This window comes from Betta splendens, chromosome 6 (assembly GCF_900634795.4).
Source record: "Betta splendens chromosome 6, fBetSpl5.4, whole genome shotgun sequence".
In the NCBI taxonomy this organism is placed as follows: domain Eukaryota; kingdom Metazoa; phylum Chordata; class Actinopteri; order Anabantiformes; family Osphronemidae; genus Betta; species Betta splendens.
Window position 1 is genome coordinate 19,479,873 of NC_040886.2, and position 16,596 is coordinate 19,496,468.

The 16,596-nt window shown below is 44.2% G+C and overlaps 2 protein-coding genes across 4 annotated transcripts in view; both read right to left on the reverse strand.

The window, feature by feature from the left end:
- LOC114857111 (carbohydrate sulfotransferase 8-like) overlaps positions 1–10,710 on the reverse strand; it is a 28,507-nt gene extending 17,797 nt beyond the window's left edge. Inside the window, exons 1-2 of one of the 3 annotated variants that reach the window (XM_029153274.3) lie at positions 10,556–10,710; positions 9,726–9,882 (exon numbers count right to left, since the gene is read on the reverse strand). The gene's annotated coding sequence lies outside the window, so the exon portion shown is untranslated. Of the gene's footprint in view, positions 1–9,690; positions 9,883–10,555 lie in introns of all 3 variants that reach the window. The other 2 variants (XM_029153273.3, XM_029153277.3) reach the window with 2 other exon arrangements.
- Positions 10,711–11,458: 748 nt separating this feature from the next.
- Positions 11,459–15,887, reverse strand: tph2 (tryptophan hydroxylase 2 (tryptophan 5-monooxygenase)). Its single transcript, XM_029153272.3, has 11 exons — positions 15,413–15,887; positions 15,107–15,241; positions 14,842–15,025; positions 14,012–14,112; positions 13,871–13,938; positions 13,593–13,789; positions 13,357–13,492; positions 13,144–13,270; positions 12,562–12,657; positions 12,307–12,440; positions 11,459–12,198 (listed from the first exon to the last, which is right to left on the reverse strand). The coding sequence occupies exons 1-11, from the start codon at positions 15,566–15,568 to the stop codon at positions 12,024–12,026; spliced, it is 1,509 nt and encodes a 502-aa protein (XP_029009105.1). The 5' UTR covers positions 15,569–15,887; the 3' UTR covers positions 11,459–12,023.
- Positions 15,888–16,596: the final 709 nt, after the last annotated feature.

Genomic DNA, 16,596 nt, shown 5'->3' on the forward strand with positions numbered 1-16,596 from the left:
AGATTTTCCCCACTCAGCGACACACCCGCTGAGAAACCCACTCTGATCATTGGTGACTCCATAGTCCGAAACGTGAAGTTAGAGAATCCAGCGGTCATAGTTAGGTGTTTGCCTGGGGCCAGAGCGGGCGACATTGAGTCTTATCTTAAGCTCCTGTCTAAGGATAAACGTAAGTACGCTAAGATCGTAATACACGCAGGAGCTAATGACGCCCGGTTACGCCAATCGGAAGTCACTAAAACTAACATTGAGTCGGTGTGTTCATTCGCCAAAACAATGTCGGACTCCGTAGTTTTCTCTGGACCCCTCCCCAATGTGACCAGCGATGACATGTATAGCCGGCTGTCATCGCTCCACCGCTGGTTGTCTAGGTGGTGTCCTGCAAACGATGTGGGCTTTGTGGCTAATTGGAGCACTTTTTGGGGAAAACCTGGGCTGATTAGAAGAGACGGCGTCCATCCCACGTTGAACGGAGCCTCTCTGCTCTCTAGTAACATGGCCATTTGCTTAGTCCCCCCACTGCTTGACAACTCAGAGTGGAGCCCAGGACGCAGAGTCGCAGTCTTACACGCCTCTCTGCATGTTCTCTACAGCCGCGACCCACTCTTAGTCTTAGTTATCGCATAGAGACTGTGTCTGCTTCTCGACCACCTAAACTATACAAGTCACAAACAAATCAAAGAGGAGTGACTTACCAGAATTTAATAAACATCAAAACAGTTCCTCTTACGGAACAAAGTAATAGTAAGCTAATAAAGTGTGGTTTATTAAATATCAGATCTCTCTCATCTAAATCCTTTTTAATAAATGACTTGATAAGTGACCATCACATAGATCTGTTCTGTCTCACTGAAACCTGGCTGCAGCAGGATGAATATGTTACTTTAAATGAGTCGACTCCAATGAGTCACATCAACTATCATGTTCCAAGAAGTACAGGTAGAGGTGGAGGAGTAGCAGCAATTTATAAATCAGATTTATTAATTACTCCTAAACCTAAACATAGTTATAACTCATTTGAGAGCCTCACTCTGAGCCTTTCTCACCCAGACTCTAAAACTCAGAAACCAGTTGTGTTTTGTATTGTTTACCGTCCTCCTGCTCCATATTCTGAGTTCTTAACTGAATTCTCTGAATTCTTATCTGACTTAGTTCTTAGCACAGATAAAGTCATTGTAGTGGGAGACTTTAACATTCATGTAGATGTTGACAGCAACTGTCTCAGCACTGCTTTTAACTCCTTAATAGACACTATTGGTTTTACACAGCAGGTAAATGAACCCACTCATCGTTTTAACCACACCCTAGATCTTGTCCTGACATATGGAGTTGAAACTGATAATTTAATAGTTCTTCCCAAAACCCTCTGTTATCTGACCATTTCTTATTAACTTTTGAATTTAGCACAACTGACCCTATAACAGCTGGAAAGAAATGTTACTATAGCAGATGTTTATCTGACAATGCTGTTGCCAGATTCAAGCAGATGATTCCATCATCTTTTGCCTCAATGTCTTGCAGATACACAGAGAACAGTCACCTTAATCCTTATGAACAGGTTGACTGTCTTGTAGATGATGCTGCAGCTTCTCTACGTACAATGTTAGACACAGTGGCTCCTCTGAAGAAGAAGGCAGTGAATTAAAAGAGGGGGTTAACTCCATGGTATAACTCAAGAGATCCGCAGCCTAAAGCACAGGACCAGACAACTAGAAAGACAGTGGCGTTCCAACAAAATAAATGTAAACTGCATTGCATGGAAGGACAGTCTAATGAAATATAAAAAAGCACTTTGTGCTGCTAGAAAAACATATTATTCCTCCCTAATTGAGGAAAACAAAAACAACCCCAGGTTTCTTTTCAGCACTGTAGCCAGGCTGACAAAGAGTCATAGCTGTATTGAGTCTACTATCCCCTTAAATCTCAGCAGTAATGACTTTATGAACTACTTTACTAATAAAATTATCATCATTAGAAAAAACATTCAGCAGCGACTTCTTCCAAATGACAGAAAGCACTGTCTAGATCCATCAACTTTAAATTTATTAAATCCTCTGTCTTACCTAGACAGCTTCTCCCCCATAACTCATATGGAGTGAACCTCAATAATTAACTCTTCCAAGTCGTCCACTTGTCTTTTAGATCCAATCCCAACCAGATTACTCAAAGAAGATCTACCTTTAATCAGCTCATCCATATTAAATCAAATCAACCAATCTTTACAACTAGGCTATGTACCACAGGCTTTTAAGGTGGCTGTGGTCAAACCTCTATTGAAAAAACCAACCCTTGACCCTGGACAACTAGCCAACTGTAGGCCCATTTCAAATTTACCCTTTATTTCCAAGATTCTGGAAAAAATCGTGGCTAAACAATTATCTGACCACCTTAGTGGGAATAACCTGTATGAAGATTTTCAGTCAGGATTTAGAAAACATCATAGCACAGAAACAGCTGTGGTTAGAGTCACTAATGATCTTCTATTAGCTTCGGACAATGGTCTAGTTTCTGTCCTTGTCCTGTTAGATCTTAGTGCTGCATTTGATACAATTGATCATCACATTCTATTACAGACACTAGAACATATAATCGGGATTAATGGAACAGCATTGGGATGGTTTAAATCCTATTTGTTGAACAGATTCCAGTTTGTTCATGTTAATGATAAATTCTCCACACGCACAAGGATTAGCTATGGAGTTCCACAGGGTTCTGTGCTGGGTCCAATTCTGTTTAGCTTATACATGTCTCCTCTAGGTGAGATTATTAGAAAGCATTCTATTAATTTTCATTTTTACGCAGATGATACTCAGCTATACATGTCCTTGGAACCAAATGAAACAGATCAACTAGTCAAAATTCAGGGTTGTTTAAAAGACATCAAATCCTGGATGTCCCAAAACTTCCTTCAACTAAACTCAGATAAAACCGAGATTCTTATTGTTGGGCCTAAAAATCTGAGAGAGACACTATTGAGTCAGATAGCCACCCTGGATGGCATAACATTAGCTTCAGATTCTACTGTGAGGAACCTTGGTGTCATGTTTGACCAGGATCTCTCTTTTACATCATACATTAAACAAATCTCCAGAACCGCCTACTTCCACCTTAGAAATATAGTTAAAATCAGAAGCATCCTCTCTCAGAGCGATGCAGAGAAACTGATCCATGCATTTGTTACCTCTAGGCTGGACTACTGTAACTCCTTACTCATAGGATGTCCTAACAGCTCCTTAAAAAGCCTACAGCTCATTCAAAATGCTGCAGCCAGAGTTCTGACAGGACTTAGAAAGAGAGATCACATTTCTCCTACATTAGCTTCTCTGCACTGGCTGCCTGTAAAATGTAGGATAGAATTTAAAATTCTCCTACTCACATACAAAGTACTCAATGATAAAGCTCCTTCTTATCTTAAAGACCTTATAGTTCCTTATGCTCCCAGCAGAACACTTCGTTCTCAGAGCGCTGGGCTACTTGCGGTTCCTAGAGTGTTTAAATGTAGAACAGGGGGCAGAGCTTTTAGCTACCAAGCTCCTCTCCTCTGGAACCAGCTCCCTCTTCAGGTTCGAGAAGCTGACACACTCTCCACCTTTAAGATTAGGCTTAAAACCTTCCTTTTTGATAAAGCTTATAGTTAGAGATGGTTCAGGTCACTGGCAATTATTGTTAGTCACAGGAACCATCTCTTAGTTAAGCTGCAATAGACATAGACTGCTGGGGGACTTAATTTATACACTGAGCTCCTCTGTTTCCTTCTACCTCCCCTGTCCCATAACCTCCCATCATTGTCCCATGTTTAACTAACCTTGTCTCTTTCTGCCCAGTAGTTGTGCTTCTCTCCTCTCTCCCCCCCCACCCCCACTCTTTCTCCCTCTCTGTCCTCACCCACAGGTATCATTGGACTCAAAGTTTGGTGTCTGTGATGGGCAGCTGCGGATCCAACCATCCTGCCTGCATCCAGTCCCTGGTCCTACCATCCTGCCTGTGCTCTGTTGTTGCTTGTTGTTGCTTGTTGCTGTTGCTGTGCTTTTCTATCTCTCTATCCTCTCACCCCAACCGGTCGAGGCAGATGGCCGCCCACATCCAGTCTGGTTCTGCTGGAGGTTTCTTCCTCGTTAGAGAGGGAGTTTTTCCTCTCCACTGTTGCTGTCAAATTAAATGCTTGCTGTATGTGGGATCTGTTGGGTTTAGTTGTGTAAGGTCTTAAACCTTACTTTATAAAGTGCCTTGAGATAACTTTGTTTTGATTTGGCGCTATATAAATAAAATGGAATTGAATTGAAAATTGAACTGTGCCAAGAAGTACCTCATTACTTTGTTAACAAAATTACAAAGTTCTCTTTAGGAAAGGCACTAAAACACCAAGCTCACAGTATTAATATGTGGTTTGGAATAAGAGGCATTAAGCTTCAAAGTTAAGCTTAGGTCACCTTCAATCAGGGACAATGATGTTTGTGTCCATGAGCAAGGACTCATTACTGAGCTTGGAAGCAGTCGTCCTGTTGGCTCCTCAGGCTTCAAAGAAAGCGTACTTGGCCTCCACTTGAATCCCTCAAATGACGTCTGCAGCGAATGGAACCATTGTTCTTCCTCATACCATACTATTTATTGCTGCACAGTGAATAGAATAAACGGGTAATGTGTTTTGGAGCAAAAGGGCAGAGATCAGAACACTCCAATGCCCCTCAAGAGACCACGCATGGCGTCCTGAGCATCTCCTCCCAGATATGGAGCAGGGCATGGATCAGGTGCAACCTGGCAGCATCCTCAGAGGTGGGGCCATGACAGTGAACCTCTCCTGCTTTCGGAGGCTGACACCAACTAAAAGCTCTCTTATCTGACCAGATCATCATGACATTACCTAACGCCATACCTGTGCCTTGAAATTATTTTGAGCAGTGTTTGATCAGTGCAATATTTTTTACATTAGTGGTTGAGACTGCTGCAAGTTAATATTTGATCTACTTTTTTAAATTCATATTCAATCACCTAATTACATCCACCTCAATCAATACTTGTTGTCTGCTCACAGCGGCGGGCTTCAGACTGAGGAGAAGGAAACAGACACAGTCCGCTGCTAATCTTTATTTCACACCAGCTAAACATGAACTCTGTGTCTACAAATATAAGGAGCCCTGGAGTAGGGTTGGTCCTGAGATGGAGCCCAGCGTTCTTGAAAGCATCTGAAGGGGCCACTTAAAGGTTTCGGGGGCCATGCTGTACCCATATCTGCAGCCATTTTCCAAGATGAGCAGACTCTGGAATGTTGGAACTCATCACATCCACTATGTTTTTGGTGGAGGGTTCCAACAACTTTTGGTAGGGAACCCTATACCGCGTGGTTTGCTCCTCCAGGTAATTAACTCCAGGTGACCAAACCGGTGTGTGGAAGTTCTGCTCTGATGAAGCTCAGCATCCATTAGTGAAACAGAGATACAAACATGCATCAGCAGACAAAACCCATACAGAAACAGCTGGTTGCGCTGAGCACAGGTGTCTTAATGTATCATTAATGTGTCCAATCCCAGAAATAACTGCCTTTGTGTATGTGTGGTTGATCTGGGGGATAGTGTTCCCTCTGAAAGGCCGTGTTTGAATTAAAGATGCTTACGACAATTAAATCCTGAGTTCAGACAGATGCTACTCAGCACCACACGCCTCATACTTATTACACACATCTTATTTTTGACACTTAAGCACACTTTTCTACTTGTCCAGAATGTGAACCATGCACTCAAGAAAAGACAAATGGGTCAGTAAGGTGATACCGCTTCACTCAGGCTGATTCATTTCCTTCAGTTAAATGCAAGGACAGATCCACATCACTGGTGCCGAGAGGGTCTCTGATCCATTTCACGTCATATTATCATGAGTTCATCTTTACCGTGGCAGCTGCTGTGTGAGACTCCTCCTGTTCATTTCATCCCAGTGAGAAGGTACGATTCCTTGCTCATATGCAATGATTGATCAGCTATTGCTATTAAGTGCTTCTTTTCACAATAATAATAACCAGAAAGCGTGTCATGCTCACTTTTGCACATATGACAAAATTTAGTAAGCAGCTCCTTCCCTTTATACTGTGGAGAATCTGACATCACAGCTTTGTCCCACCCCCTGAAATAACAGCTCCACCGTTCGCAGCTTGTTCTGAACGTCCCACAGAAATCCTAGATCTGACATTTAAAGGTGCCTACACATGCAAAATTCACTTTTTGGGTATTCTGGTATGTTTATTTGACTCCCTGGGTCACGTTAAGACACTCCTGGTGTGTACGCCCCCTACTTATTTCACATTTTTGAGAGTTTATCCAATCCGGTTTAAGAACCATCATTTCAAATTTGACGGACTGGATACGCATTCACGCTGACCAATCACAGAACCAGCTTCGCCCCCCCAGACAAACCTGGACCCCTAAATGTACCTGAAACATTTCGTTTCAGTCACTCCAGACACAGACAAAAGAAGAAGTCACTCACTGCGCAGTCTACTATAGGAGGTGGCGCTAATGCACTTTTCAGTTGGTTGCCACCCGCCATTTAAAAGACAAAAGAAGAAGTCACTCAGGTTGAAGAAGCCCTGTTCCTTAAGACGTTATCCACCTGCTGCTTCCCTAAACGTAAGTACATGCTTGAGTCTTATTTGATGTATGTACTCCAGAAGTTTCTCTGTTTATAATGTAGCTTCCCTCCTGTGTAAGGAATGCTAATTGCTAGAACAGTTGAATCTAACAGCTACAACGACAGAGAGAGAGACAGTGTTGCAAGGTGCTGACACGCAATTTGGATGAATCCAAGCCTCTTTAGCATTTGTCCGGTTCGAATCGTGTGATATATGGTACTGAGGTCATTCACTCAGCTCAAATTTTAGCTGCTACCGTGATGGTAGTGCAGCGTTAGCGGCTAGCGCTAGTAAGATGTGAGAGTCAGCTGTGTTTTATAATTACTACCGAGCCTGTCGTGTGTATGTTGTAGCCCGAGTAGACCCGTGAATTAAGTCGGTCCCGGAACTAAGTCTAACATGTGTGTTGTTGCTTATCTAGTCAGCTACTTTAGCTGTAAACGTGACGTGTTTTTTTATACAGGCTGACGCATGCCAGCTACCGAAATGTGAGGAGGTTCCTTCTCAAACTGACTCCACTGCAGGCTGTGGACACGCGGCTACCTTGTAGAAGAGTTGTTGCTCACCTCAGGAGCAAATGATCTATATTATTGTCTATGTATTTACTCTGTATGCAGTTGGTCAACTTATTTTGATATTTTAGTCTGTTGACGGGTAATTTGTAACTCTAGTGTTATGGTGCAGATTATGATCTAACTACCTCTATTTATTGTTTAGATCTGTAAAGGTTGTGAGATACATAGGAAATACTGGTCATTTCATTAATCTGCTATTCTATTCTTTATACCTTCTAGAGTGGTGTGAAGGAAAACAGCTGCATCCTCCATCTGTACAGCAGCTGCACTGCTTCCGATGTCTTCCAACACGTGAAGACAAAAAAGATCCTCACATCTCCCCAGCCAACTGCCCATGACTGTACCTGTTCCACTTCAGAAACTATGCTTTCAACATAACTATGAATCCTACCCATTCATTTTGTGGTCTGCAAAGTGAACTGTGACGGTAATTTGGTTAAAAATAAAGTTGGCTTTGACTATTGCTGTTTCACTGAACTATTTTTGTATGTATATACCTAATGAGGGAAAACAGACAAATGTTTTATAATATTTCAGATTTTATTGAGGTATTGCCAAAAAAAGAAAAATTTAGGTATTTCACAGGTGGTCTGAGTCCAACATAGGTGCCTTGTCCCTCAGGAAACACTGCCCTGATCCAGACCAGGGAAGGTAGGATGACTTGGACTCTTCGCCCTAGAAGTCCCCAGCACCAGCTGACAAGACTTCTAGGCTAGATACCTGCAACAACTTGAGATACACACAGACATAGTACTGAAAAAAACAATAACTACATTTCTATTAGTTATATATTAGCACTTGATATATCATACACCTTACTAAAAGCAATTAAAAAATATTAGGTCAATATATATTTAGAAACAAAACTATGTTTGTAAACCAGAGTTCCCAGGTACATTATGATTAATCTGTAAATAGTAAAATGTTCTAAAGTTTATGAATTTCTGAGATACTGATTTATTCCATGCATGTGTAATTGTCTGATATACTGTATATTAAATGTGTTCTGTTATGAATACACATTCAATCATACTGGCCCCAGTCCTGGATCATCAACCATACATGACAGTAGGTTTTGCAACTAGTTCAGGCGTCTTGAAGTAAGATTTATGGAAATTTTAATTTATTAATAAGTAATAAACATATGCAATATCTTGAAAGCAATAGTTGCTGTCACACCACGCCTCTGTAGGCATTCAATGTTCCTACATTGGCACTTAATTACAGACAAATACGGCAAAATATAAGCTGCAGCTGAAGATCCCATTATAGAAAAATTGTTTTTACACAGCAGCAGAACGAGAAATAAAAAACATGTAAAAATGAGTTTATATTAGTTTATCAAGCTATGCTCCCAAACAAGCTGTAGTCGTGTAATTAATACAACCATTCTGTTGTATTAATTCAGGCTGCTAATTTGCAACCATTAGTATTAGCGTTAGCAGCTAATCAAGTTGAGTATTATATAAATCAAATTAAATTAAACGTGAATCTGCCAGTTAGACGTACTGTACCTTGCGCCAGTCAAAGTGTAACCACTTCGACAGCCTCCCATTCGACTTCAGAGTCAGATTTTGGATCAAACATACGGTTGAACTCCACTACGAGTGCGAGTTAGCCAGTTTCGCTGTTGGATTCAGTGACCGTGACGTTTGATTCCCACGGCGGATCACGGCTAAGCGCTTCCTCAAAGGGGTGCGGCGATCAGTTTAGCTTCCGACACACTCCGAAAATAGAGTGTTGTGGACGAGAGCTTAAAACACACATTTTCAGACGGGCCGTGTGGGCGATCTACAGCGCTTTTTGGCATGAAAAGTTACAGACACCTTACTGAGACATCAAGGTCCAATTCTATAGCAATGTGGAGCATGAAAAAAGCGTGTGCATGGACCTTTAATTATTACAGCAGCTAACAGCTAACATCACTGAGCCAGAATCTCTGCTCCGCTGCCCATCTTCTCGTACCTTCGAATGTTTCTTAAACCCAGGACAAGAACACTGAATTATAAAAAAACACAGCTTATTATCTTTCAGTGTGTGTTAATTAGTAACTTCATGTTACTAGACTCAACCAAAACTGTGTGTGTCTTTACTCATGTGTTTGCATGATTCAGAGGCTCAGGGTAATAAACAAATCTGATTTTATCCTTTTAGTGTTACAGGAACCAGGCCTATGTTTTGGGGAGTGGATAACGTCCCTGAGGGTTCTGCCGGGTACATGCTGCGTGTTTGAGGTTCTCAGGTTTTTGTCTATTTTTGGCAGTGAGGAGAGAAATAATTCAGAGCTATCACAGAGCAGCTCGATGAGTTAATCCTCCTGCTGCTGCTGCTGCTCAGTACGACAGACTGGTCAGAGATCTGCACCCAGCCCAGACATCAACAGAACCTTCAGTTAAATACAGCAGGAAGATGAAAAGAGAGAACAGCCTTTGTTAATGCGCTGCAACTGTCAGTGCAAGTTCCTTTAGACATGTATCGTGTCTGTAAAGTACTGACCCACTTGGAATGCTTATCACATGCTGTAGCACAACCTGAGCTGATGATGAGGAGACAGCTGGAGCTCTGTAGAAGTGGTTCTGCATATGCGTCTACACCCAGCCCTAGAGATGTGGGTCGCTGACTGCTGATCCATGCATGTGTCTCACTGAGCGAACGAGGACTTGGCTGCAATGTTTCCAAAGGTAATTTCTAATGGAAACACAAACAGTGAGTGTCTGAGTTTGTGTTACTGCACCGCAGGTCACCTTCCCTGCAGCCATTCAACCATCACCAGCCTCTATCTGAACTTTGCCTGTATGTGCTTCAGTGTCTGAAGAACTACATCTGAATTCACATCTGATAAATGTTGCGCACAAATTCAAACTTAGTTTAAAACTTATTATGTGATGTGATATTATGATCTTTGGGCTATTTTAATGAAAATCTGACCTAAAACATCCGCTTCGTGTGTAAATGCGCTACAAAGTCTTTTAGCCCGGATTTTTAACCATCAATGTTACGATGAAACCTTTGATTATTTATCTTGTCAGAATGCCTTTCCTTAGAACTTTCTTACACTGTCCGTGGTGGTAAATTTAGCTGAAAGCACCACGAGGCACTTAACGTTAACAAACTGTTGTGAAATTTAAAAGAGCAAGTTACGCTGGAGCTGAACTATTTTCGTAGCGGTGTTAAACCAGCATCTGACGCGCAGCCAAGCGCGAGCTCCGGCCCGCTCCCGCTCACCTGCGCCCCGCTCAACATGGAGGATGTCGGCGGAGTTCACCGATACGCAAAACACTCTAGATTCTGTTCAGCCCCGGTTTTCCACGTTAACGAACAGGGAGCGACACGACCACGTGAGTTTACGCGTCGATTTTACCTGCTTCCGAGGAGGCTGCGAATCAGGGAGCAGCAGAAGAGAACGGTCAAACTCGCGGCAGGACCGGACTGAACGGAACAGACACGGGGTGAGGTGGGACACAAGATGGCGTCAAGCTCACGAAGACGAAGCGAAAACGTCCCGGAAGCCTGCACCTTCAAAATAAATCGTTCTGCAGATGAGCATCGAAATCACTTAAACTTAGTTTTAAGATTCAAGATGTAGAGGTCCAGACGTAGAGGTACACACATAAAGGTTGGGTCTAGAATAGAGAGTAGTTGGACCCGCATCCTCCTCTCACATACAGCATGTAGGGGGTTCAGCTCCACCCCAGAACAGAACCAGCCCTCCTGATCACTTTGTCCAGTCCAGTGTTTCCATGTGCCTTACTGCAGCATCAAGCAGAACCTGCTTCTGTCATGATGTGAACCAAAACCCTGGGGGGAGTAGCTGGTCCTGTCCATTCAGTTGCTCCGAACCTCACTGTGAGGCCTGTTCTTCCTGTCTTGCTGGGGCTGTGCATCTGTAGACAGAAGTGCGGGACTGAACCAGCAGGCGGTGGAAGTTTAACTTCCTCACCTCCAGGAAACCAACCCTTTTATTACACCACATCTTTTTTATCGTCATATGTCACATTTGTCACAATGTGCTCTTTTGACCCCGTCCTGCAGAGCAGCCGCTGGCATGGACAGCTCAGCTTCAGCTGACGGTGTTCATGCTCTGGATGTCTACCGGTCCTACAGATCTGACCCGAGCTGCTGGTACAGCTGGTTTCTATCAGAACCTGTTGTAAATTACCCAACAGCAGCAGTAACAAGATATGCATTCAGAAAAAAACAAGTGTTCCGTTGTTAGGCAGTTTTTTAGTCTTGTCAGCTTTAGTGACAAACACCGATTCACAGGTTTTTATGCTGCTTTTATTTTATTCTGATATTTCTGCACTACACAGAAGCAAAAACACTACACTACAGAAAGATGATGGTTAGTTACACAAAGACAAGTTCATTTGTTTCAGAGCTTTGCTGATCAGACGTGCTTTAAATGATTCTTTCAACCTGATTGTACCCTTTTTATTTCCGTTTTGTGGCTTTGTCCCTTACACTGATCCCTGAAATGGACGTGTTGCTTGTGTCCAAGGCAACACTGTTAAAAGTATGAGCTGGTGTTTGTTTCCCTCTTGTAATTATTAAACATCAGACCTGTAAATGATGTGGTTGCTTTTTTTAATGAACTAGATATATGATGATGTTAATCTACTCTACTACATCTGTGCTCAGGGAATGAAACCCAATGATGTTTTTGTTTGTCTGTTTGGACATAATGATAGTGAGTTTCTGACTGAACCAGCAACCTCAATGTATAAAACCACTTATAACCTTTTCTTTAATAATTTCCGGTGTTGTGTTTTCTGCATGGTGATAATAGTGATGACTGAGTCCACGAATGTGATGGGCTAGTTGTTAGCGGTTCAGATCCCCATGTAGGTGTTCATCTTGCCCAGAGCGTCACAGACTGTGGTGAGGTCACTCCGCAGATCCTGCACCACGTTCTCGATGCTGCGCGTGTCTTTGAGCAGGTCAACACTCTGGGTGTACGGGTTGTAATACACCGAGAATGGCCTTTTTATCGTCTTTGCAAATTCCCTGTGAGAAACGTAGAATCCAGGTCAATGGTCTGGGCTGGACCCATCATCCCCACCACCCTCAGAGACCGGGTCATCCAGATTTTGTTGTGTATAGTCTGCGCATTACCTCATCTTTTCTTTGGCATCTTCAAAGCTCTCAGACACAAAATAAACCTCCTGGAAGGTGGTGATGAGACACTCCTGGTTACAGGTGGTCTTTGGGTCAAACATCTTCACGCAGGCTACATTAGACAGGGCGTGCTGGAAAACAGACTGGACCTCAGAATCATCGCTCAATCTTACTTTGAATTAACTTTGTCTACAATAAAAACAAAAAATCTTCTTTTCACTTTCACATTTTACAGACAAGTTTCAGTTTTACCCTCAACTCTCCGATTGATGACAGTAAACCAGCTCCATATGCTCTCAGCTGACCGTCCTGTTTGCACAGCCCAAACTCAATAGTGAAGAAATAACACTGTCGAAATGGACACAGCACAGTTAGTGAGAAGAGGGAAGGAAACCTTGACCTATATTGTGGACGTTTAATTCACACAAAATATTTACAGGAAAACGTTAAAAGGTTAAAATGTAATAAGAATAAAATAAAACAAAAATAATAACAATAATAAACACTTGCTTACTCATTCATACACACTCAAAAATTAAGGACAAGAAGGCCATGAGTCACTGAACACATACCACCCTTGTATCCCCCCCAAAAAACTCTTTAGATTTGACACCATTTTAGGAGAGGAGATGAGAGGGTAGGAGACGAGAGCGTAGGAGGCGAGAGGAAAAGAGAAAAGAGGGGAGGAGAGGAAGGAAATGAGCTTAAATATTAACAGAATCCCAGTTTCTGCTTTTAGAGTAAATCTGGCAGAACCTTAAACGGTTTCTTACAGCTGGTACAATGTTTTGGTTCTGTGCTTTTGGATTATGGTGAAGCTAGTTTCACACTCACTGTGGCCAGTTTCTGCACGTCCTCATCAGAAGCTCCCAGAGACGCCAGGCCAATCTCCTGGGAGAACTGGGCAAACTTGGGGTCTGCCAGCAGGGGAACATGGCCCAGCAGCTCATGGCAAGTGTCTCTGAAATCAAAGAGCGACACCAACTGCTTTATGAGGGGTTCGCAGAGTCGGACTACGACAGAGCTCAAGGTTTATGTCGGACTCACGGCTCAGGTGTGTAGAGCGGGTCGGTGCTGTGTCGAACATACTGCGTGCAGTTAAACACTCTGTAGGCCAGTCCTGCCAGAAAGTCTCTGGGAGACAGGTAACCTGCTACGGGCCGGACCGTGAAGCCGGAGCGCTCTGAAAGACATACACACACTGGTTCAGGATATGACCCGGAGCCCGCACTAAACAACCAGCCGGTGCTGATTTTCCAGCTGGGCAGAACTGTCAGTCAAACCTCTGAGGAAGAGCGCGACGTCCTCCAGCTGGGGGATGTTGTCCTCCCTGTAGCCGCAGTGTCGGATGAGCAGGGGCCAGTTCTTCAGGTATTCCCTGCAGGCGTGGCTCGGGTACAGTTTGCTCAGCTCTCGGAACACCACTCCCCACGTCTGGACCTCCTCCACCGTGTACTGCACCCGGGGGATGGGCTGCCCGCTGCGGGGGGGTGGGGGGTCACACTTTACCTCTCAGTGGTTCAGTGCAGCAGCTGCCGTTAGATGACACAGTAACACTTACTACTTGTAGCTCATGGCCACCTCCACAAAGTACTTCCTCCGCTGCCGATAGACGTTGTCTTTAAACCCCTGAGGAGAAGAAAGCAGGTTCCTGAGTGAGGCCAGGTTCCTAGGGTGCAGACAGTCACCTTTAGACACTCACAGGATGGTCGGCGTCCAACTCGGATCCATACATCAGCACCCGGTGAGAACACTGGTCAAGCTCTGAGATCTTCATGGGAAACCAGGGAACGTCTTCTTCATCTAAGGAGAACAAGCTGCAGCTTTGTCCTTGTATCAGGAAACAGGTGACTCCACTGTGTTCTATCAGCTTAGAATACGTGTCTAGTTTATTTACTTGTCACAGATGAATTGAACAATTTGATTTATGTTAAAAGTATGCAGAAATACCCAGCATGCATTGCACTTCTCTGCTTTGCAAACAAATAAATAGTAACGTTACAAATGGAACATTAGGCTCAAGAGAGCGAGTGAGAACCGCGTTCTGTGGAATGTGGTAGAAAAATTAATTAAAAAAACACTTACTTCACATTAAGATGTGTCTCTTCTACCTGTTTCGCTTTTGTTTTTTTACTTTGAAGGGCCCACATTTGTTTTGTTGTTTATGTGTAAGGGATTAAACTAAAGGTTCTTTGTCACACTCACTCCTGTAAAATGGCGGTGGTCAGAGGTCTGCCAGGCTATGCCTCAGCAGGAGTCCAGCGGAGCCAGGAACCCACCCACCCAAAGACTGACTGCAGCTACTACGACTTCTATGTTTGACTGGTGGTACTGTACTTCACTAGTTCATGACTTCACTTAATATAAATTAGAATGCCTTTATTAGTCCCACAGCGGGGGAAAAATTTTATATGTATAATAAAAAGGAATCAGGCCTTTAGGATGTCACAGCTGATTCTGGACTAATGTTAGCTTTAAGGGGAAGCTGGTTCTGTTCTGATGTGGTTCTGGGTTTAACTCTAACACCTGTACCTGCCTCTGTGGACCACACGTGAGCAGGCGTGTTGAAGGACAGGATGTTGACGTGGTCCTTGAGATGCTGCAGCAGCTCGTTAAACTCCTTCTTACTACAGCTGCAGTCGGCAAAGATCTCAACCTCGTTAGGGACCCGCTTGGAAATCCTGGACTCAATGTGATTCAGGTTCACTCGCCTCTCCTGCAGGAAGAAGAGGATGAGGAAAGTAACTAAGGAGAGAAAAGGGCCTGATGTGATGGGGCGTAAGGAGGATAATCTTACCTGGAACAGTCTGAGAGCTTTGACCAAGCAGCCGACCTCGTTCTTAAGAGAAAACACCACAGCTGTTTTCCCGAAATCCTCACTGCTCTCTGTGTCCGGCTTCTCCGAGATGGGGCAGAAGGACGGACGCCGAGACTGCAACAGAGTTGGACCAGTGACCCAGTGCTGGGTCCATTTTAGCATTGTACATGGATTACACTCTCCTTTATAGTAAGCTCCAACAGGAACCTTACTAGCCTGGTTTCTGTCCCGGGCTCCTTAAATATACCCCACTGCAGTAAGAGGATGGTGAGGAAGAGTTCTCACCATCTGTCCCCCTGTGTGGCGCTGTTGCTGGTGGTGGTGGTCAAACATGGCCGAGTCCAGCGACAAACCCCTCCGAGCCCAGTACTTGCTGGAGAACATCATCATGGCTGGCTGCATCCGGGGAACTGGCTCCTTCAGGATGTGGGGGGAGGCCATGGGGAACCAGTGGGTGTAGGAGTACCAGGTGTCCAGCCTGCTTCTCTGCTGTGCCACTCCAGATCACTGTCACTGAGCAGGTCCGTCTGCTCGCAGCCAGCACGCCTCCACTCATATAGCAGAGCAGCAGGGGAGGGAGGCTCCCGGTGCTCCTCCTCCAGCTGCAGCTACCCCCACAGAGGAACAAACACGTGGTGACCTGAAGGATGGATACACGATTAAATCTGGTTCAGACTCGCTGTCTCCACAGCTGTGAGCAGCTGTGTCTGTCTGAGTACAGCTGGAGCAGTGAATGACAGCCAGGCCTCTGGCCAATAAACCCTGAGACGCACAGCGATAAGCCCCGAGCCGATATCAGCTGCCTGCTCCGTAATTTCCTGCAGCACAGGAAATGAAAGAGCAGAGATGTGGCAGCAGCTTTGTTCTGACTCTGACGCTGCTTTATGAGCTGATCCCAGGTGATACCTCCCCCCGTCTCCCAAATGTCTCCCATCAAAGGAAGCCAGGGAGGAAGGGGGAAGCGGATGTCCATCACACACATGAAAGCAGCTTAAGTGACATCTGAAGGGAACAGGACAGGCTGGAAGTACCATGGTCACGTCCTCATTGGGTCTAACCCATCATCTGGAAACCGACTGTTGTCTGATGGTTGGATTGCTCCCCGGATGGTGCGTCGGATCTTCCCATTATACCACCTACCTGTGAAGCTGTGGAGAGTCGTTGTTAGGCTAAAATAAACCAAGAATTCAAGCAAACGCAGCATTAAAATTTAGACAAATACTTTCAACATGTTATGTTTATTGTGTGATAGTTACTGAAAGGCACAATACTGGGTGCCTCTCCCATGCAGAGACTAGCCGCTGCCCGCAAGCTTCCCACGGTCTGTCATAAGACAAGATGCGTCTCAGTCCTGCTCCAAAGCCGACAAGTCAGACAACCACCGGTTTGCTTCAGGGGACAATGACTAGACCAGACATCAATATGTTAACTGGCCATGCATGTTCTACTGCAGATTTTACCACAGGTGC